Below are 23604 nucleotides of genomic sequence, written 5' to 3'. Positions count from 1 at the left end.
GATAAATGTCACACAACGGTCTCAGTTGTGGTGTATCAGACCTCGACAACTTGTAAAATTGAAAAGGTATCCTCATGGATTGAGATGTAGCTAAAGCAGCATTGCATGTCTATTGATTCAAAAATCAACGTATGGATTATAGTATTTCGATGGATTTGAGAAAGTCAACACTGACATTGTGTATATCCTTAAAGCTAAACAAAAATAATAAGCGTCAGACACAGCAGTGGGAGGACTGACAGGGATATCTTCATTATTAGAGTCTAAGCTGGGAAACTAGAGAAGGAACAGCAAGCCACATAATGATTGGTATCATAGTGAGGCCTCCCTCAGGCAGGTCTCAGGCCTGTTGGGTCCCAGCCTGAGGAGGGCTCAAAGGAGGCAGACCACAGCACTCAGCAGACATGTCTCACTGAAGAGAAGACTATTACTGCACCACAGGGTGCTGCCATATTCATCAAACTATGCTCTGGTGTCACTCATGTGGTTTGTAGTAAGAAAAAAGGTATGAAGCAACCACATGCCAGCCCTGCTCTTGTTTAGGTTTGAATGTTGGAGTTATTATTCAAGAGCAATATTTCCATCCATATATTCCCCCTGCAGATTTATCAAGCTACCTCTGTAAGCTCTTGAAAGACAAATAAAAAGCTGAACTAATTGCTGTGGATCCCCCCCCGGATATATCAGCCTCATAGAGGAGCGTGACAGCAAGAAATCAAGCTGTAGCGCCGAGCGGAAAGCCTCCATGAATCACGTTCGCATCCGTACTCCCAGCACACACAGCAGCAGCGGTGGCGGCTGAGGAATAATCATTGGGGAGGCAGTCCAAATTAATACTTCAGCTGAGGCGGCCTCGTTCTCCGTCATTAGGGCACATTACAGGGCCACAATATACATCATTAAACCAGGCATAAACAATTCATTAAAAGGCCGTTAAGAAGACAAGCTAATGTCACTTCTCCCTGTGGTATTAATAGACTGTAAAATGGCAGAGGGTTAAGGCAAAAAGGATCATTCCCCCACTACTATCCAGTCAGTCATTCTGACTAATGGCTTTGCTAGTTGTTGCGGATTCTGTTGATGACCCTACTTTTCTCCCAATCACACTTACAATGCCTCAGCATGATACAGTAATGTAATTTATATTTGTCTTTGCACTGATGGTGTACTGTTCACTGAAGCAGAAGAATAAGAGAAATCTATATATTACCAGTTTATTTGCATTTATGGCAATCTAGACAGTTGTTCTACTGTTTAGTTCTTACAAAATCCATGACCTTACAGAATCTCAAGAGGACTGTAGGAATGAAAGGAGCCACTCAAACACCAAGCCTGCTTTATCAGTCATTGGCCTTCGGTTTTATTTAAAAACTGGTGAAAGTCAAGCAGCCAGTTTTATCATGACAGGCACAATCTTTTCACAGGACAGTGGCTTTCACACTGCAGCACAGCGAGCATCACTGCATGTCCTACCAATGGCACAAAGGACGATCACACATGCAGACTGGGAGAGGACAGGATGCATATTCAATACATTTCTCAGTCACTCAAGGTGGGAATCATCCTGCGATACAGGAAATGTTAAAAAATTAAAACAAAAACAAAAGCTTTATTAGCCTGAGAATGGTATGAAAAATTCTCCCTCAACAAATGAAAGCTGTTGCTGTACATATCACTGTTTACAAGGAGTTGCAATAGTCATTTGAGAAGCAATTGTCTTAAAATATTCTTGAAATGACTGTATAGACCAGGTATGTACACTTTGCAGTCAACCAGCTATAGTAAACTTGCCTTAAGTTTCATTCGCCAGATTTCCACTCAGTGAAGTAATATTTGCATCATCTGAATGGGGAGGGCTTGTGTGCACACATTAGATGTCACACTGTAAGCTCATCCACTCTATTGAAAACGCAATAGATGTTGAAAACAAACAGAAAAACAGAGAATTTGACAGAAATGGCATCTAAACGGGACAGGGCAGCATCCGTAATTCGATAGAAAAACTGCGATCTGGTGGCCCTCAGGGCAGGTCAGTCAGGTGTTTAGCCTAGCTTAGCTTGAAGTACGAAAGAAAACCGTTACAACATAGTGGGGATTTTAGAAACTAGAAGGCCTTTTATTTTAAATGTTCAATTACATTTTCTGTAAATGTTATCTTCTAAGAAATTTTTACAAACTCTAAATTCCTCAATAATAATTTGTCAAAAAATACACGACTAATGAATATTAGAATTAACATAGAAATTCCCACTGTGTTAATTTTAACTTTAGTTTTCTCAGTGGTAGCTATGGCTCTAGCTACACACTGCAGTGTGAAAGCGAAAACAAGAAATGCATTTAACAGCTTTAAAGCTAACTAACACTGACTTTCCTCATACATACAAAAGCAGAAGTTGCACTGCAACATCTACTTACAAATGCAGTTGTTGTAAAGTAAAAGTACATATTTAAACTAATTGCTTTTAAAACTACAACTTGTTTTACATTTTGTTGGATAGATATATGTAAATGATAACTAGCTATCAGTTTCTCCTTGATGTCATTCATTCAACAAAGCTAAGCAAAAGATGCACTTCCATTCTTTGTGCTAAGCTAGGCTAAATGTACTGAAGCTGAGAAAACAAAACAGTGTAATGCCTGACTTTACTGTTAATGTATTGAGGGATAGGGAGGTTAAAATAAAAATAAAGTAAAAATAAATATTTTTTGCATAATAAATACCATGGCTGACATACAGCTGGCCAGTTTATGGCATATAAACTGGTCACATACAGTAGTGGGACCACTGAACAGGCTTGTGCACATTACTTTGGTTGAAGGGCATAAAAGCAGAGCATCTTTCTACAAACTATACCACATGGACATTGCACAACATTTAAACAGGAATTTAAGGCACAAATCTTCACTAATAGCATGTGTGTAAAAGAAATCTTGAAGTGTCTTCAAAGAAAAAAGCTTTTAAGCCACACTGCAACTGTGGCTTTATATATTAACTGATTGGGAACAGCAACATAATTTCACAAGCTTACATTTACTGCAACAATCAATACTCAATAAGTAATACGTTTGTCCCCGTTATGTCAGTGCTAATTGATCATTTGTGTGTGTCATATAACAGTAACACCACTGGCAGGTAAGCTCACAGCTGACTCAGTCAGGTGTCACCGTCAGTAAAGATGTCCGTTGTGCTGGTTTCTAGAGAAAAATATAACTTAAAAAAACAAAACAAGATGACATATCTAACCCCTGAGCTTCAGGACACATACTGAGGTCAAATGCAGTATTTACACTCTTCATTGTCAAATTTTACCATCCCATCCGCAACTTATTTCACAGTGCTTCTTCCCATGGTGGTAAGCACATACCGTAATGAGGTGGCTATAGTCAGCAATGTCATACAGTTTATCTGACTGACAAAAGAAAAGGTTACAGCATCATAGCATGGTGGAAATGGTTTCGAACTTCATAACTGAGCTTTGGACACAAAATCAATGTCAAAACAATTCAGTGACTTAACGGATAACTAGTATGTAATAACTGTACACAATTATTAGCAGAATTAATGAACACTGGCCAGCCTGACTTAAAAACCTGACTGGAAGTTTTTGCCTTTCTAGGTGCAGATAAAGTCTTATCCCACTTCTCAAAAACATCTTTAAAGGGCAGATCTAACACAAATCTAAAGTCTAATATCGTGTCATATTTTTTTTTTTTTTTTGATAAAAAGGCATGTTCCATGTTCCAGTGTCAATGAATGCTCTTTTTTGATTAATTTAATCATTATATGTATGTTTAGCGTAAGGTGTGCAAAAATATTAACAGCAGCACACTTACTCCGCTTGGAACCTATTCCATAAAATGTAATCAAAACAATTTAAAGAGATTGGTTGAATCAGACCTGCCCCATTGACAAATTACACCCAAAATGTTTTTATGATTAATTTCTCTGGCAATCATTTGCAAACTTTGGATAATGCACAAATAGTTTCATTTTTCCCCAATAAAAGAACTAACGCTCACGGATTTCAGCTTCTCTTATTGCTTTTCTTGTGTTATTGTATCTTTGGATTTCCGGGTGTTGAACCGTGTTAATTCCCAGGGCTTTATTTTGTATGAGTCAGTTGACTGTTGTTTATTTGATGCCTTAGGTGTTTTTCCACGTCTGCATATATAGCGTATGTGTAAATTAAAACAAATGTCATTCCGATTTGCTGACACATTCTCACATGTTTCTGATTAAAGCATGTTGTCAGTAGTGTGTTTTTCAACATGAGATCTTAGTGTCTGATTCTGCGAAATGCAGAAAAGCTTGTGATACTTGCATTAAACTTGATTTGAGACTATCCACAATGCACTGTGCGAAATAAGGCTGTGTTCACCCCTTTGCTTTTACTCTTAAAGCTCCTGATACCTTTGAATAAAACAGCATCAATTATGATTCCTTAACTTTATAACATTTCAAACTGGCTTGATGTTGAGTGTTGCTGTCAGAATGACGCTCATGCATTAAAATAACCAATGATAGCTGCATGTTCTGACAAGGCACTGACCTGATCTTCAAATACGTTACCAGCTAACATACGTCCTATTGCTGCTTTCAGGCAGTTTCCAAAAATGGGTTATTTTTACACTTTTTGTCCCTTTTCATTACACTAACTCGGTTTTAAAAGGTTGATTGCTTGCAAATGCAATTGTTACATTGTGTGTATGTCCTGTGTTTAATAAAAAGGCATATTTCTTAGTCTTTTGTTGCTTGGGAATATTTACGAAAAGAGCTATATAAATAAAAGTGACTTAACTTGGGGAAGACGTCACAGTTTTACTGCAACAACCCTGATGAGTCTGTACTGTAGTTGTGTGTGTTAAGCTAGTAAATCCAAGGAGCCTTCTCACAGTCCAACAATTTACCACCCAAAGTAGATCTTGTCTGGGATACAGTTGCAGGCAGGCAGTCCCCTGCAGCATCTGACCTGACTCTTATACGCTCTGGGGCAGTGTTTGCTGATGAGCACATCCCAGCTCCTACTTCCTCTGGAGGGTAAAAATGAGATGATGCTTGGGTCACTGAGTGAAGCTCTTCTTGATGGCCACATTGGGGAAGAGGCCTGAGAGCTCTTGGACTACCCGCATGTCTATCTGGGAGCAGAAGGAGACATCCAGGAGGAGCAGTTGAGGACAAGCCTGGAGGAGTTTCTTTAGCGAGGCTGCGCTCACCAACCGGGTGCCTGTCCGTAGAGAAGTCACAACAGGGCCATAGATGGAAGGAAGATATATGACACAAATATGAACGCAGGCAAAGAAATAACAGGGGAATGCAAATAAGTAAATCTGCAAAAATAAACTTTAACTGTGAATTTCCTATGAAATTATACCATTTGTCCAGCTAAACCAATAATATGCCCAGTCCAAAATAATATACTAGGTGCTTTACTTACCACACAAGAGTTACTCCAGCACACAGACCCACCCGACTACTGTAGCATCCTGTAGCCAACCTAAATAGCACTTATGATGCTACTGTGCTGTCAAGTTCCTCAACTTATGCAACTGGAACTCAAGTGTTTGTGCACCTCAGTCACTGCTGTGAGCTGTTGTAACTTTGCTTACTGAGCATTATTTTATTCATATCGATATTAAGCTGATTATTTTGGTTTCTCTTTGCAGATAACTTGGGAGTTTTTGGAAATTCTCAAATGCAAATTTTGGAGTGGGCTTGCCACAGACGCATTCAATGCACAGTGATGATTAGTTTATGCTCACATTGAATCGTAAATATATGCACTGATTCAAAAATGTGTGTGTTGAATACATATGAATATTATAACACATATTTAATAAGGGATGTCCACATCTGTGTGGGATATGAACTTACCCAGTATGTCCAGATGTTGCAGTGTGGGGCAGCTGGTAGCCAGCTCCTCTATGTCTGAGTCACAGACGGTGCGGTTGGCAGTGAGGAAGAGTTTATGTAGGCACGGCAGGCTACGGGCAAGGTGCTGGAAACATCCAGTGCTGCTTTGCAGTGTGGGACACCAGCCCAGGTCCAACTCCTCCAGCATTCTATACAACCATAAATCAAACAGGGAGATTGGGATGATCTGGTCCACAAATTTACAAAAAAGAAGAAAACTCTGCTTCGACTCTATAATCTGGAAGAGAGTGTTTATGATCATAATGTTGTTAACTGCTTTAAGGGATTCAGAAAAATAACAACTCTGAGTTGATAAACACAAGGTAATGAATCTGTATACTGCCAGCATTTACAGGTGCCTACACTACATTTACACTAGGAGTAAAACATCTAATCAGCTGGATTGCTATATACAAAGTACAAAGCAGCAGCAGGACACTGGTGTTCCACCAAAGCAAAAGATTCCATGCTGATTAAAATTACTTCAATCATGTTTGTTCGCTTCATTGAGGAAGAATAAAAATCAAATGCTCTATAAAGCACTGAACCTGTTGGTATAACCTATTATACCTGCAGCCAGAAACAAGCTCAGCCAGGCCTCGATCAGTCAGGTTTCTGCAGCGCCAAAGGTCCAGGGAGCAGAGTGAACGGCAGCGCGCAGCCAGCATGCTGGCCACAACATCATAGTCTTCAATCTGCAGAAAAGTCAAGCAGTGACTAATATCTATTTATTCTTTCTCCAGTGTGTGCAGTATGTGCAGGGCAATGGCCTGTTTGAAGCAACATGAAGAATTATGGAGGGTCCAAACCACCTTGAAGATGAACCCTCATAACACACATCTCTACAGTTCTAGTTCCTCAAATGTTGCAGTTGATTCAGTGGATATGATCTGTAAATGGTTATTATGTCTATATGCAGTGAAATCCTTGCCTCAACCACAGCCGATGCCATAAAATATCATCACTCTGTGTTTCTCAGTCACACAATTCAATAATTTGCCTTTCAGATGTCATGTCAGAGAAAATGAAGTGAGGAACGAAGTAATGAGTACGTCAGTCAATACTCATTTCCGTTTACCTGTATGCCTTGGATATTTTGAACAAACTTTTGAAATATAGTGATAATAAAATGCTGATTAGCTATATTGGCTGGTTTGAGTCATATAACCTCTCTTGGTCTGGATTGAACAAAACACTAACACGGAACACTTTAATCAGAAAAAATGAAACAGTTTTTCAAAATGTGATATGTGTTTGTGAGGCCATTATTGTTCTTTGGTGTCAGGTAATGTTAACCATATTTCATTCTTTCATCCTAAGATGAAAGCAAAGAAATTTAATTTAACAGCCAAACAGCCAGTGCTGGCACCTTATTGACTGAAATGCCAGCATGCAGAATATTTGTTAGAGTTAGAAATGGATGGATAATAAAACTTTGGCTGACAAAGTCACTGTCATTAAGTATTTCCATTGCCAAGTGTTGCATAACTTACTAATGACACTTGATGTCTTAAGGAGCAGCACAAGAGGAAACCGTGGTGACATTTTTCACGTTTTCTCATTTGCTTCACCTAGATTTGCATCAAATCAATTTAATATAAAGTGTGACAATGTTACTGAAATGGTGGTTGGGAACATTAAGTTTATTTTAGTTGCATAATTTGGGATTATATTTAACCTTAAAATGTATTCATTATGAAGTCTTTTTTCCCCCCTAGAAGATCATCATAATGATCATAACACTTTGTAGACATTTTCCAATACAGAGGCAAATTCAGTGTTTCCACTGCTAATGCTGATTATTCTACATAGGATACATAGGATTTTGTTCAGAAAAACATTTTAAAGTGATCATTACTTTTTACTTTAATGCTGTGTTATTCTATGTTTTCTATGTTTTTAGGCATTACATGTTTATTATGTTTTATTCTTGGTCTTAATCCGCTTGTGTAGCACTTTGAGATTTGTTAACAAATGTAAAGTGCTTTATAAATAAAATGAATTATTATTATTATTAGAAAAAAACAGCATCTCTCTTCACACCACTCTCCATACCTTCATGGTTTTGAAGAACCCAGTCTTAAGAAGTCTTTTTAATTATGAATGGCCTTAAATTTTGAGATGACAGACTCCTTTCGGCTTCTCCAGTGAGTTCAGGGTCGCCACAGCGGATCCTTGTCCGCATGTTGATTTGGCAAAGTTTTTACGCCGGATGCCCTTCCTGACACAACCCTCCCCAATTTCTACCGGGCTTGGACTGGCACTGCACAGCTGGGGAGGGGAATGGGCTGTTAGGGGTTCAGTGTCTTGCCCAGGGACACTTCGACATATAGCCAGGGCCGGGGATCGAACCACTGACCCTGTGGTCCGTAAGCAACTGCCTCTACCTTGAGATGACAGACTAATGAGAAAAATTACTGATTTAATGTTACATGATCAAATATAAACCTGCTGATCTTTGGACTCACCTAGTCTCCCTAGTCTAGTCTCATTTTTCTTATTTAACTAAAGATGTATTAAGCTGTCTGCTACTCCTGCAATTTTTATCGAAGATGAAAAGATTCAGAAAGAAAACAAGTTATTTATCAAGTACGCTCTGCGTAAGACAAACCCAGGGGTCTTTAGAGAAAAAGTTAATTCATTTCTTTGATATCAGTTAGAGTCTGACTCTGTTTTTACGGTGGGGACGTGATGGTAAATGTAAACTAAACAGGTGGAGAGGTGAAAGGGACTTGTTAAACTGTGACAGCTTCAGCAGGGATTTCTCCATGTTTGATGGTAAAATGTTCCTACAAAAGAGCAAAGGTTACATTGATGGTAACATAAATTACCTAATAAGTTTCACTGAGATCGGGAGAGACAGTGGAAGAGAAGGATGAAGCATCTATATGATAAGTGGATGAAGCATCTATATGATAAGTGCATTTACAGCAGTACGTCACTACAATTCTGAGGTAGCAGTGGTTTATTGGAGCATGTCAATTGTATTTTTTTTTTATCTATTTATTTTTACTCCTTAATTTAGTTCTTGTAGCGGATTAATTTTTGTACTTTTACTTGAGAATAGAGTTTGTGTCCTTCTACTGTACCACCTCTTGTGATATAAGCAATAACACATACAGAGGCAATTGTGCATTTTGCCCTTAGCATTTGGTGTCATGGACACAGACGGTTTGAAGTCCTGTTTTTAAATTAATATATATAACATATACCACAATGGTATATAGGCAAATCATTGTTAAGCCCAAAAAAATCTTGCTAAAATTATGAGGAACCTTACAGGTTCATTATTTATGTGTAGTGAGAAATTCAAGGTAGTGTGTTTAAGTAGTATATGTGTATTAATAGATGTATAATTTTGTATATTATTTTGATATTTTTTATTGTTGTGCAAAGTGAGACTAAATCTAAAGATGGACAATAAAAACAGTGCCAAGGCCTTATCTATTTTACCACTACTGCTGCCCTACACATGCTCCTTCCATCCTTGGATAAGCTGATGTTTAAAAAAGCCAAAAGAAGGGTTGTGTTGTTAACAGCCTGTGTCTAACTTGGACTCCTTTCTGTGTTAGTGTGTGCGTGCGGGTGTGTGTATGTTCTCACCCTCACACAACTCCCTAGGTTAAGGTGTCTCAGCTCTATGCAGAAAGTCAGGATGCTTAGAATAGCTGTTTGCTGCAAAGACAAGAAGAAAAAGACAGATGCATTCTATTACCTTATGATATTTTTTTACAGAAAATCCTTAATAATAAAATGAGGTCATATTTAAGAATCCACAACTTAAAAAAACTGCTATATTGGAGCCACGTGTTGAAGTGTAAATCTAACAAGTTTACATTACAAATATCAATATATGTTTATTTAACAGTAATATGCTCAGTCACGTCATATAAAGTTTCTACTAAGTGATTTCCTGACTGTTGGCTTGTGCACTCAGGTAACACTTAGTGTATATAAGGGAATTTAATATTGCAGATGTGATATTTTTTACATCTCCTTACAGAGTAGGCATAGTGAGGACAGAGACCTCTCCAATGGCACTGCCGCTAGGACGAAGATAAGGGAATTCAACACTGGAAGTGCCAACACATGTACCTCAGTGGCAGGTAAATGTGTCAGACATGAAAGTGTAAGCCTCTTGTGTGTATGTACTCAAGTCTGTCACTGGCATCTTTATAAACACCTCTTTCTGGCGAGCTAGCCATTTAATTAGAGCAGTGACAAGGTAATGACAGCTGAGATGTCAGGGCCTCAAAGAGACACACAGCTCGCTCTGTCTTCCAGGGTATAAACAACCTGCAGCATACTGCCTGGCTCCACCGCAGAAACTCTACACTGCCTCCTGCCCACAGCGCTGCTCTGAAACATGACAAACACTGGAGAAACGCTGAGGTGTTAAACCTAAACACAAGTTGTTTTACACTTCAGACATGCCTGAACCTGAATAAATGCAGTGTCTGTCTTTAAGACCCCCTGATCGTAGAGTCGACTCAGTTCATCTTAAAATACAACAACAGAAAACTATCTCCACCTAGTCTACCACCCCAGCACATGTACTGTTAAAAACGCAGTTTGTGGATCGAATAATCAGTCTTACATCATGACAAGACTGAAGTTAGGAACTTACTATACACGGCAGTTTTTAATTATGAAACTTTTCACTATGTACAAACTGCAATCAGCACCCAAAGCATTTTCCCAACTGGGGGGATGGGACAAGACATATCTAAAGTGTTTCACCTGTTCCAGACTTCAGCCAAGAATAATATGTTTATCAAAGCCACCTGTTATAAAATGCAAGACAATAAGAAACCATTCAAACACATTTACACATTGTCAATCAGTGGGTAGCTTTATGACTGACTGACTGAAAGAGAACAGCAAGAAACTACTAAACTACATCTACTACTTATTTAAATATCTCCTTTAACTGTAATTGTCAAAATAGCACCAACATTTTGTAATGTTTCGAGCAAGAAAATCACCTTGTTGTTTCACTGCTGAACCTCTCCCAAAATAAAATTGCGGACTTGCGCAAAGTAACCAAATTTTATTTCAGCTTGTCCCTCCTGTATATTCTCATACTAAAACCAACCAGAGCAACCATTTATAAAACTTTTCATTACTCATATGTCCTGTTTAAAAACAAAGTAGAATTGATGTTTTTGAACAGGACATATATAAGTCAGCGGTTGAAAATGTCATTCAACATACACCGAACACAATGCCTACCTCTATTTTAGTGCGGTAGAGCACCAGCCTGCGGAGGCGGGTTAGTTTGGAGATGTGAATGAAGGCCTGTGGGTGGAGGCGGTCACATGAGGACAGGTTAAGCTCCTGTAGCCCCGGGCAAGTCTGTGAGATGACCTCCAGACAGGCCTCGTTCAGGAAGTGGCAGCATGACAGCTCCAAACATACCAGGCTTTGACCACAAGCCTTCATGAAGCTAGGGATGGAGATGGAGAGAACTGAGTGAAAGCAGAAAAAGAACACAGCAGCTTTTTAATCCTCCGGCTCTGATCCTTTTTCAGGATGTTTTCTTTCATATTTATGTTTTACAGAAAAGTGTGTCCTGTTTCAGTGTCCTTTCCCCTTACACCAAATGCTTACATTTGTGTTTATGTGATATAGCGTTCCAAGGTCATTTTTAAAGTATTTGTGGCTCACTGACATTCTTACCTGCTAAAGCCGTTCAAGGTGAGAGCTCCACGGTTGCCGGTCCAAGACAGGTTGAGCCTCTGGAGTAGGGTGCAGCGGCTCTGCAGGTGTCCCAGAGAGGCGTCACTCAGCCGGGACCAGTATGGCTGCAGACTCAGCTGGGTGTACTGCAGTGGGTCGCAGCAGTGCTGGTGCAGCAGCTTACAGCTCTGGGCCAGACGGCAGAGGTCTGGCAGGGTCAGGTGGCTCAGTATCAGCTGGATGAGCTGTGAACGGAAGCGGGGCAAGGACAGGAGAAAGAAAAGGTGAACATAAAGGTTGGGAAGGGGAAAAGTCAAGAAAAAGAAAGACAGACCAAACATAAGAGTGGGAGAAATAGTAGGACAACACAGTGAAAAACAAAGCAGAATACAGAACATTAAAAAGTGGAGTGGAACCAAGCAGAGAACAGCAAATAACAGATGAGAATGTTAATTGTGTCCCCTCTGTCAGACAGATTTAAAGAGTGGTTATCTGGAACACAAAGCACTGATAGCAAGATCAGTGGTGAGGTGAGCCAGCTTGTTTTGCAGTATGTTTGTGTGCTTCTCAAAGAGAGACAATGACTGCTCGTGAGAGTGTGTATTGCAGTGAATTAACAATAAACAGTGCTCAGGTCGGTATCAGCTGGCAGATAATAGCTATATTGTGTTTCTGAAACGAACACATCGTGGTTATGAAGACTGCTGTTAATGGCAGCGGTTTGGAGAGGTGATAAGAGAATGAATATGAAAAGTTCTGCTGGTGTTTTGAAGCTCATCTTAGACAACATGATACATCTGTTTGGCAAGAAAATGGCATGGCCCATGAGTGCATAATGGATCAAGTGTCAGAAGAGGGCCAAGTCACAATGTTAATGTGTTTTGTGGAATACCGATGTAAATATATTGGATTCTCAAGGGTTATATACAATGATTTTAGCTGTAAACACTGTTAATGATGAAGAAACATTTTTTAAATGTCTGGTACAGAGCTTGACACATGTTTAAAAGTCCTTAATAAAGCATAAGTGTATAATAGTCAATGCTTCCTGTGCCAAAGACATGGGATATTAAATCACTGGTCAGCAAAATATAAGCACTTATTGGCATTGTTATTGGAATTGTTCACCACCTGGTGACAGACCAAACGATAAATTGATTGTGACATTCTAGGCAAATACGTAGGCCTATCAGAGTTTAGAACAGTTATTTGGGGGGACATTTTTTCCCACCTATTTGTGAACTCTTAGTGAGTGGCATAAAAATATGTGCGAATATTTTGATTTACACTAAGCTTACAGTCATCCATCCATTCATTATACTAACTGCTTATTGTGTTCAGGGTCATGGGGGGCTGGAGCCTATGCCAGCTGTCACTGGGTCAGAGGCAGGCGATTAACTGAACATGGACTGTGCCAGGAAACTGCAGTACCCAGAGGAAGCTCATGCAAACATAGGGAGAACATACAAACTCCACAAAGAAAGGCAGCATCCGGCAGCTGCACACAAACCGGGTACGTTCAAGCTGTGAGGCAGCAGTGATAACTATTCCCCAACTGTTCTGCCTAGATTTAAGCATCATCAATTGGAAAACCTGTGATTGGAAGCTTGTGTATTTGGCTAACTGTAATCTAACAGTTTTCCGAGCTTAAGTTATGAAAAAAAAACACATTTTGAGAACTACTACAACTGACTTCAAGGTTCCCTTTGTTCTTGCACATTACTGTCAGTGGTTTCCTTTACTGATGTACAGATGGCAGTAATGTGCCAGGAAAATCAGCAACGCACCAACAAAGGAAAGGAAGAAGACTTTCAGTAAAATTATTGGATTAAAAAAATCAGCTTTGCATATATAAGTAGATGCTTTCAGTACAGTCCTACACAGTGCACTTTTAGTGTAGAAAACATTTTTGTTTACAAAAAAAAAATACAGAACCTAAGTGATTCTGTGTAAATGATATTTAAGTCTGTAATCACCTCATATGGCAGTTTGTCAAAGTAGCCGTTTCCTGTCCTCTGGTGCTTGGTATCCCCTCCTTGCCTGAAAGTACCTCCTACATCAGACAGCTCTTCCTCACTGTCACTTAGGTCACTAATGTCTATGACAGGCATCTTATAGAGGGCCAGCATAGGCCTCTCTTTTACCCCACGCAGAATAACAGCATCCAGCTCGGTGTAGTAGTCCAGCAGAGAGCTGTTGACCTCCAGTCGTAGCAGGTTGGTAGGGAAGCTGATATGCTTGATGTTAGGGGAAAACTGTCGTGCCTGGGGTGTTAGTACCTTTGTGGGCTTGCCTGACCACAGCACCTCCCATCTGGACAAGAGAAAGTATAGACAGCAATTGTACAGTAAATTCATTAGCATTATTGTTTTTTGTTTTTTTTTATTTTGCCTATAAAAGACACTTTCAATCACAGAATTCTTTCTAACAAATAAGCCCATAAAAGTCAAACTACACACATTCATCAGACCTAAATCTAAATCAACAGTGGAACTAAAATGCTTTATATGGTTTACTGTAGAACACCTGGCAAACTTTCTCATCCTTTAGGACAACCTGACATTGGACTCTATGAGATTATTGGGTTAACAAATAGCAAGGACTCAAAATGGCCGATTGACGGCCAGCAACAAGCTATAATGCTTTTATTAAGGTTAGGGATATTCGACTTTAGGGTGAAACTTCAGAATGCACCTAAAATGCACTATAACCTTTACAGGGGAAATTAATTTGACTTTCTCTAAACTTTTAAATGCACATGTCCAACTGTTCAATGTTTCAGTGCTTATTGCATAACAATTCTCTGTTCTCTAACAAGGTGATTAACCGCCAAAAATACAATGCGATTCATGGATCATATCTGCATTTTCAGGTTCAGTGACAATATGTATTTAAACAGGCCTATCTCATCATGCTATTGACATCTTGACATCACAAGACCAAGACGACACCTGACAACCGATAATTTATTGAGACATTAACAATTTTTGTGGTGGTATACCCACCACTTTTCTTAGCTTTTGTTTCAATAAAATGCTTGAGATGAAGAAATTACCATTGTATGCTTCTACTTTAATGCCCTACTTTCATGATACTATAATATCCCAGTAGGATGAAACTTGTACACTTTCCTTAAATTTCATTAACTTTCTTAAGAGTAGTATATATATTTAGTAGGATCCCAATAGAAGTTTTTTTCCAACTGATAAGCATCACAGTTTGGTCCTTTTAACACTGTTAACACTCAACAATCAGTACTTTTTCTTCTAATGACATATCAAAAACCTTAAGTCAGAGGATGGAGCTCCATTTGATAAAGCATTCTTTGCTTTAAACTGACCTGCCAATCACATCCGAAAAGTATTTTTTATGATGGATGACGACCTTGTGTTCTTATTCAGAGCCCCCTCTATCCTATTTGCTGCCTTAAAAACAAGCCTATAAACTCAAGTAATCTTTTAAATATACAGTTTAGTTAATAATATTTTCATTTATTGTTTGCTGTATAAAAAGACAGTGTTGTCTTTTCTGATATCGTGTAAGAGAAAAAAAGAGAGGCAAGTACCACAAGCTGGGGATACACTTGGATTTGGTTAATTAACAACAAGGCCGGGTTTTACTACTTTCCTAGGTTCCTGTCTGGTAGAATTTCATTCCAAACAATTCCAAACAGTACATCGTATAGTTATCAGAAGCTAAATTCAAATTTGTCTCCAATTATTTTGCCAACTCAAATCAAGCATACAGCTTTTTGTATCACTGGAACAATAGATTAAGTTGAGTTTAACAGCATGTTTTGTTGAATGACTTTGGGTCAGTCTGCCTGGTTTTTGAACAAGCATTAAGCAGTTGTCCTTTTTCCCTTGTGCTCCAAAACAATGTTTTCCGGTGTCCTTTCCAAATGGCTAGCTATCTGCCAGCTTAACTAGGTGTACTGGTAATTTGGTGTCTTGCTACAAATAAATGATCTGCCTTTGTTGAAAAAACAGGTTATATTGTACTGTGAATCACTGGACTTAAGGACTTGCAGCTTTTGGTATAATTAGTTGACAGCAGAAACATAACTGGCACTCTGCTGGGATGGAGATGTGAAGCTATTTCCAAAAGCAGTATAGAGCACATCCCAATGACATTACAATAAAATGTTTCATAAAACAAAAAGAAAATAAACAATGAAAACTATATATGACAAAAACTTTTAATGCAAGACATCTATTTGTGAGGCACAAGTGTATGCAATTCAGAAGATGACTGTTCTTCCACCAGGGTTTATTTCGAAAACTAGAGGAGTAACATCTAAAGCTTAGTGGAGCCCTTAGAAGCAATTATGATGGCTTTTCCTAGTACAGATGACTGGTGTTACCTGACATCAGTAGGTGGGTTCTGAGAGAAAGGATTGTGAGAACAGGCCAGGATCTGGACAATGGCTCCAGGGTAGTACGTCTCAAGGACCTCGACAGCTGTAGGGTAGACAGGCTCCTCAAAACCCAGCTCAATATATTCCTGGCTGTAGCAGCCTTTAGGTGTGCGGCGAAAAGGTTGTGGGGCACTGGCACACTGTTCCCACCATGTCCCATAAGATCTAAATACAGCTGTCTGGGTGAAGTCCCCTGAACTGGGGTACACATTTGGTACACCAGCCAGGTTCCACATGGTGTAGGACATACTATTCTCACTGCCATAGTGGGAGCTAAAGTCCAGGACCTCTTTGGCATACTGCTCCACCTCCACACTGACTGGCAACACCGCCCGCTGGCCTGACTCCACAGCCCGCCTACTGGTCAGAGCCTCACCTCGAGTCCCATTCCTGGAGCGTCGCCGCAGACATATATAATAAAACATGCTCAAGAGGGTTAACATAGGGAGCTCTGGAGCTGACGGGCAGTAAGAAGAAACAGAGGCTACAGGGAGGAAGAGCCTCCACCTACTGGAAGCACACTGGCTCAAGGGCAGGGAGAGTAAAAGGAGTAGAATAAGTGTCCACCTGCATGCATGACCTAAGGGTTAGGCAGAGACAAACACATGACAGAGTGAGAACAGAAAGACAACAGATCTGAGACACAGATTCCAGGATGATTAAGATATAAATGACATTTTAAATGTTAGTATTCATCTATTTCAAATAAACTGGTTCAAGAGCAGACTTTGTATTAACTAGAATTTTAGTTAAACATTGCAAAAATGCTTTTACAGGGGAAACGGTCATAGAGTGTAAAATTAAATCTTATTGACAAGGTGCAAATTTGTCTTTCTGAGCTTCTAGTATTAATGTGATTAATGGGGACACTGCCTGTCTACAGTTGCCACAGTTTCCAAATAATCAAAGGTAAAATAGTCAACTACATGCATATAATAGAAAAATACCAATTGTTATTAAGGGCTATTATCATAACTACAACATGCAACTATCTTGCAGAGCACAAAACATGTTAACACCCAGAAATATTAAAACAAAAACCTAGTCTAGGCACTTGTAGGTCCACTGTTTGTTATTGTCACTTTAAGTTACGTAACTTAAACGCTGTATTTGCTGTGAGCAGAGTAACGTTAGTTATATGACTAAATGGATTCATGTGAGCCACATGAAAACAAAACCTGTAACATCCCGATGGTGCTTTAGTTTGTGTTATTAGCTAGCATTGTTAATTAACATATGTTCTAATATGAGGGTTGCAAAAGGCCAAGGTTTACGGGACTAGTCTTGTCTTGCAAACTGTCATCTCTGTAACGTTATCGAGGACACGTCAATGTGCAAATAATGATTTATTATCACGAAAATGCATTTCCAACTTTACATCACCGATACTTAACCAGAACATAAGCTAGCTGTCAAGATGAACTCCTTTCTGGTTTACCAAATATTCCAGCATGAGCACTAAGGAGTAGTAGCCATTAGAGTAAGCTGCCTTCCCCAGCATGACGTTAGCTTAACGTTGTATTGATCGTGCTGGCGTTAAAAAAGCTGCTCTTAGTTTGCGTTAGCCAGCGTTAGCTAGCTAGCTAGCTTGCCCACACACAACCTGTCAAAACATTAACTTCCGTTGCTAGCTTCGTCTGACTTAAAGCTTAAAGGACATAAATAAGTATGTACTGTAAATGTTAGTCGATATATCCATTCACGGCCCATTGATGCAAGTCCTCTTCTTCCCTTTATCATGACATTTCAACCAACAAACCACATTCCTGGGATTTACCAGGTGACGCCTTAACGGGCAGTGGGACAATAGTAAACTCATTGAGCGATCATAGTTATCAACTCTAAAAATTATAAATCTATGCGGGGAATATGGGAATGTTCGACAATGCCAGGTATATCAGACGTTACGTTTGGAGAAAACGTCCATACCGGAGAAGCCCTGTCGATAACTAAAGATAAAAGCGACAGATTAATTAAACGTGTCTATTTACCTTATCTATCCTTCTGTCGCACAAATTAGTGGATGGCAATTTTTATACCAATCGATTACGACTGAGATTAAACATGTTATGTAAACATGTAATGCTATCTTTGATGCAGTATCGTAAGAATGGGGTATGTGTACCCGGAGATTTCAAGACATCAGAACTTAGAAGGAAAGACAAACAGGAAACATAAAAGCCCCATCAGTTCCGTACCGTAAGGTCATCATGAACATCCGGTCAGCGTCACGATTACGATAAAGCAAAGGATTGTGGGGACAGTTGTTTACGATAGACGATAATTGTCTTTTTTCATTAACAATACTATGTATATTTTTTTTCATTAAACAATGACGACTCCCTGATTATCTTTTCTCTATGAAATCTAAAAACAGGTGCGTATTGCAGTCACTGTTTTAACATTCCCCAAACAAGCATTTCTTGGTGTCTGAGTGATAATAAAGTTGATTTGATTAACAACAAATAAGTCAGCAAATAAAAGTGACAGCCAAATGCCAAGTCGTCTATTCGTTTTCACGAAAAATCAAAGAAGAGTCCTAAAAAAAAAGTGCTTTCATTTATACGTCTTTAAATACACTTGCGTATATCGCATAATTCAAGTAAACAACAACAAGAAAAACTTAAGAAGTGTCTGACTTCATGAAATTCCACTTCCAAAATCCATAAAAACAAAGATCCAAGTCATAGCTGTGTTGCTCAAAATTTAAAGTGGTTTATGTTATTAGTAGTTTGAGAAAGATTCTGTTTTCCTGGACTCCATGGAACCATGGCATTCATAAATAATGAACTACCGCAGAATCAGCTTGTTCGACTCATAATTTATTATTTAAGCAGTTATTATGAAGAACACTTAGCAGAGCTTTGAGCATTTTTTCAATCAACCAGAGGACAGTAAAAAAATCTACAAATTCCTCAAAAGATGTCCTGGTTAGAACCCTCAGAAGAACACATAAGACAAATGTGTATGCTGGTTTGTGTGTTGTAAAACAAAAGAGAGGTTTAAAGACATATTTAAATAAATTATAGGTATCAGCTAACATATATACTGCCCTTTAAATATCTTCACTTACATGTTAAAAAACATCTCTGCCATGAAAATGTATCACTCATTAATCATCAGGTTTTTACTACTATTTTCAGCTACACATTAAGTTTCAGATTTCCGCATTTGCTGATTTCTGTTGTTGTTGTTGTTGTTGCTATGTGTGGTTTTTGCAGCTGGCTTTACAGTGTTTTGTGGAAATATTAGGTATTTCTACACACTGGAACTCTATTTTCTTGAAATAGAGTGCAGGCACTCTACAGAAGTCAAAACCATATACTGTGATTATCCAACCAATTTCTGTAATTTTTGTGATCTCCAGCGTTGGTGCAGCCATATCCAAGAGAGTCTCATAACCTTTGCCTGTCCAGAGATTTAAATACTTAATTAGGTTGTAGCTGCTGTGGATGTACATGTGTAAAACATACACATTAACTTCTCAAATCGGACACCAGATAAAACATTCTACAATTTCTGCTACCGTGGCTGAATCTACAGGTGTTTAACAGCTACACAAAGATAATATATTCCACATGATGTTGTATCGGTTAATTTTTCATGCTGCTAATGAATGATGCTATTGTTGGTAGCTTAATCTTTTTACTATGTGTGAACACCTCTGCTAAAACTGCACTACATCGCAGTGAGCACAGACACAGCCCAAGTCTGCCTGTCCTACTACGTCAGCATAGTTTCTTTTGTTGCCAGGAAAATTGTCAAACAGTCGTGTTTGTGTAAAACTATATAAAAATCAGTGTTTGCCCAACTATGGGCAACACACCTGCTGGAAAACCGAGTCATTGGTGTGTTTGACTGTACCCTTGAAGACCACATGCAAAAGACAGACTACGGGGATCAAACAAAAACCATGATAAGAAAAATAATAATTATAGGTCTGTAATCCATGACCTTTGACCACCAAATAACTAATCAGTTTTTTTCCTTCTGAAAAGGTGGATGCTTAGAAAAATAATAAAAATAGGTCTGTAATCCATGACCTTTGACCACCAAATAACTAATCAGTTTTTTTCCTTCTGAAAAGGTGGATGCTTAGTTCCTAATTAACATACAGAAACAGCAGCTAACAACTGCTGGCTGGTCCATGATGGGACTTTGAGTAAGTCCGGTCCAAGGCAGATCAATGACTGATCCACAATCCCCAGTGATAATGTAAAACCATGCAACTCTACCTTGTTATTGCCCCAAAGAAACCTCCATGAAAGCCTGTTACAATGCTGTATTTATGGGCTGTGGAACAGTGATTACTTTTAGGATACTGCAGAGTGGTGTGATGATCCGGACGTTCTGTGGAGCAAATACAGTAAACGCCATCAGACCACTGGAAGGATGCAGGTGCCAGGTTGACCGGCTGACAGAACTGCCCATAGTCTGTATAACAAATTGAAATGTCCATGAAATACAACTGCTAATATGAACATGTTAAATTAAGCTGTGTTCGCTGTGCAGGAGTAACTTCATTAATTACACAAAAGGTTCTGTTTCCTTTCAGTTATATGAAGATTTGAGGAATTTCATAAATGTCATGAGCACACCCTTTAATTGTTTTCAGTAAAAACATTCATTTTTCTATTTATAATTAACTAAACACAATCTATCTAGCATCTTGTCTCATGACATTTATCATCTCATGGGAAAATCACAGTCAGAGGAGTGTGTAAAGAAAAAGACTCTTCTGAATTAGGAAACTATGGAGCAAAACTGCCACATCCATCAAAAAAAAAAGTACAGTAACTCATTTACACCTATATACTCTTTCAGGTGTTACCAAGGGTCATGGAATAAATAATATTAAATGTATTATTTAATTTATGAACTAATGATTCTTTAATTGTACTGTTAAAACAGAAATAAATTGTTTAACTAATTGAACTAACTAACAAATATAAATTCCATCAACAAATAGACAGTATAGATAATATTTCATAAATAAATGAAGAAATTTCTAAATACAAAACATAAAACTGCATTTAAAAATAATAAAAGGGAAATACTGTATATGACTGTAATAATGAATGAAACGGATTAATAACAGGTTTTAGAGCATTTAAAAAGCCAACTTCCTGTTCATTTTGCAGTTGTATTTGTCACAGTACGTCATTTTCCTTTTGCTTTTTGCTAAGCCATTTAGCTTTTTCTTTTACCCTCTCCATTTACTAAATGATTTAGCTTACGCACACACACACAAACCCACACACGAAGCATAAAAATGGAAAGGAGTTGTTTTTTTCCTTTTGTTTTTTTATTAGAATTAGCAAGTTATACTGCTATTCAATTAGAACTAGTTAACCTTATTGATATTTAAATACTAGTTACCTGTTGAATTGTCATCAGATGTTCTTTACTTTTGCTCTTCTCTAAACTTTGTTTAAAGCATAATGATATGTTTTTTTTCTAATTTTCAGAAAAATCCCACACAGAGGCTAAAAGTAACATTCAGTTGTTTCTGCTTGCTGTGAGTCTCTTGTGGATTTGTCTTTTAAGTTGTCACCTTCAACAAAAACATTTCTAAGAATAACTCTGACCTTGTGGAGCTCTTGGTTCTGGCACTTATTTTGTTGATTATTCAACTGCTCTTTACCCTTGAGGCCTTCCAGGATTTTTTCTTGGGGGGGTCTGAAGCACTGTTTCCTTTGCCTGACTCCCAAATCTCAAGTCTTTATTGTCTCTTTGAAATTCTCTCTCCTTCTCAACAAACATCTGTTGCAGAGCACTGTTTTGTTCTTATTATGTTGAAAAAGACACATTTAGCTATTTTATGGAAAATATTAGCTAATTTTTAATGTAAGCAACACATCTCAAAAGGTTCAAGGCAACAAAAGGCTGGAAAAGTAGGGGTATGGTATGGGGGGGTGCATTGGTACCTATGGCATGGGCAGCTTAAACATCTGGAATGGCACCATCGATGCTGAACAGTACATAGAGATTTTAGAGCAACTGGAATTTGGGTTGTATTAAATTGCATATGAATGGACTTTGTGCAGCTAATGATTTGATTTATATATATTTAATTTGGCTATTATCAGAAAAGTTTGAAGTCACCTTTCACTATCTTTTTAAAACATGGATTTTAGTTCTCAGATTTTTCGGCACAGCTGGCTCTTGGCATAGGCCTAGAGCACCACCTGCTGAAGGGGGCACTGCTGCAAGCCCTCAAAAAAATAAATAAATAAAAAATAAAAAATAATAGTTAGCAACCTAGACTTGCGCCCTTTCCCCGTGCTCTGTCTTGAAAATAAATGAACAAATATAGGAAAACATAAACAACTTCTCCCCCCCCCCAGCTTCTCATTATTTAATATTTGATTGACCTGGCCCTGAACCTTTTGTGCACCATGCACTGTAGAAAAAAGGGATGCAATGAGTAATCGGTGCGCATCTCAGGTAGCGGTTCCTACGTCATATTGATATTTTCATCATGTAAAGGCTGTCCAAGTATGATTTGATGATACCATATATGCCACGAAGTCCAGACGTGTACAATTTTGAATGAAAGCTATTGGAGACGTTGGATATGATTTTAGTGCTACATTATAGTTTTATGTTGTTGTGTTTCCAAATCCTGCCCGTTGTTACCAAATACTAAGCATCCATCCATTTTGAGTTAAACCCACACTGCAATAGGAGGAATTCTGGTAATTTAAGGAGTGTATTCAAAAGCAGAAGGTATCAGGAAAGATCAACTAAAATTAACTCCAGGAGGGAGGACAAAACTATTATGAACAGGAACAAAAACTGTCTGTGATCTGCTGTAAATTAGAAGGGATAATCATAAGCAGGGGTACGTGATTAGTGGAAAATTTTTAACAAGGGGTGCACATGAGCTGCGGGACAAACAAGAGCTGTGGTAATGAACAGAAATCTAATTCAAGCAAACCAAACCAGGAAAACTAGAATTGAGCAGGGACGAGACAGTGAAGCTAAAAATGGGTGTACTGCGGGCAAAGCTAGGAAAGATATGCGAACAAACCCCACAGCAGGAGGGGAGGGGGTCCCAAACCTTAAATTCGCCTGGGGCACCAAAATGGCTAGAGCTGGCTCTGCAATATTGTGCTTGTCTGGTGCTAATGTGAAATAAGTGCTCAGCTGTTTCCAGGTTGATCTACTGCTCAGGGACAAAATTGCAATTCTCATTTCAGCCCCAGCCTTTAGTTTATGTTTTTGTCTCAGATTTTAGTCATATGGTAAATGGTCTGCACTTTCATGGTTCCTTTCTACCCAGTTAGTACCAAAAGCATTTCATTCCCATTCTCACACCCATTCACACTTCATACGCAATCACAACCCTGGAGTTGGTGGACGACTGCTTTACCTCCTGAGCTACAGTCAACCCAAGGTTTTCCTGAAAATTTCTAACAGAAATAGGTGAGACAGGAGTCATCTTCGAGATAATTTATGAGATAGATGGCTCCTTTCTTCTGTTTTGATGATGAGGAAGTTTATTCACCAACAGAAAAACTGCAACGCAACAATAAACATTAGAATTCTCATGGATGGAAGCATTTATTGAAGGGCTGCTGTTATAAACTGCACT

At 38.6% G+C, this 23604-nt stretch overlaps 1 protein-coding gene across 3 annotated transcripts; it reads right to left on the bottom strand.

Annotated features, from left to right (window-relative positions):
- Positions 1-1333: 1333 nt before the first annotated feature.
- On the bottom strand, positions 1334-18187 carry fbxl4 (F-box and leucine-rich repeat protein 4). Of its 3 annotated transcripts, none has more exons than XM_067509062.1 (9): positions 17999-18187; positions 15954-16587; positions 13567-13903; positions 11591-11835; positions 11144-11357; positions 9515-9586; positions 6482-6606; positions 5873-6060; positions 1334-5225 (listed from the first exon to the last, which is right to left on the bottom strand). In XM_067509062.1, exons 2-9 carry the CDS (start codon positions 16448-16450, stop codon positions 5062-5064), a joined length of 1842 nt encoding a protein of 613 aa, XP_067365163.1. In that variant the 5' UTR covers positions 16451-16587; positions 17999-18187; the 3' UTR covers positions 1334-5061. The 3 variants fall into 3 exon arrangements, with proteins under 3 accessions (XP_067365163.1, XP_067365162.1, XP_067365165.1); XM_067509061.1 differs by lacking the exon at positions 17999-18187 and adding an exon at positions 17682-17989; XM_067509064.1 differs by lacking the exon at positions 17999-18187 and adding an exon at positions 17402-17670.
- Between the last annotated feature and the right edge of the window lie 5417 nt (positions 18188-23604).

The sequence above is a fragment of the Channa argus genome, chromosome 7 (assembly GCF_033026475.1).
Source record: "Channa argus isolate prfri chromosome 7, Channa argus male v1.0, whole genome shotgun sequence".
NCBI classification, from domain to species: Eukaryota; Metazoa; Chordata; class Actinopteri; order Anabantiformes; family Channidae; genus Channa; species Channa argus.
Note: the sequence above shows the minus strand (reverse complement) of the source record. Positions and strands in the feature narration are given on the sequence as shown.

Excerpts from the sequence above, each read along its gene's own strand:
- fbxl4 (XM_067509061.1), bottom strand. The coding sequence starts at position 17,706 with ATGGATATATCGACTAACATTTACA. Across the intron at positions 11,836-13,566 it reads TTGACAAACTGCCATATGAG|CTCATCCAGCTGATACTGAG; the intron begins GTGATTACAGAC and ends TTCCGTTCACAG. Across the intron at positions 5,226-5,872 it reads GCAACATCTGGACATACTGG|GCACCCGGTTGGTGAGCGCA; the intron begins GTAAGTTCATAT and ends CTCTACGGACAG.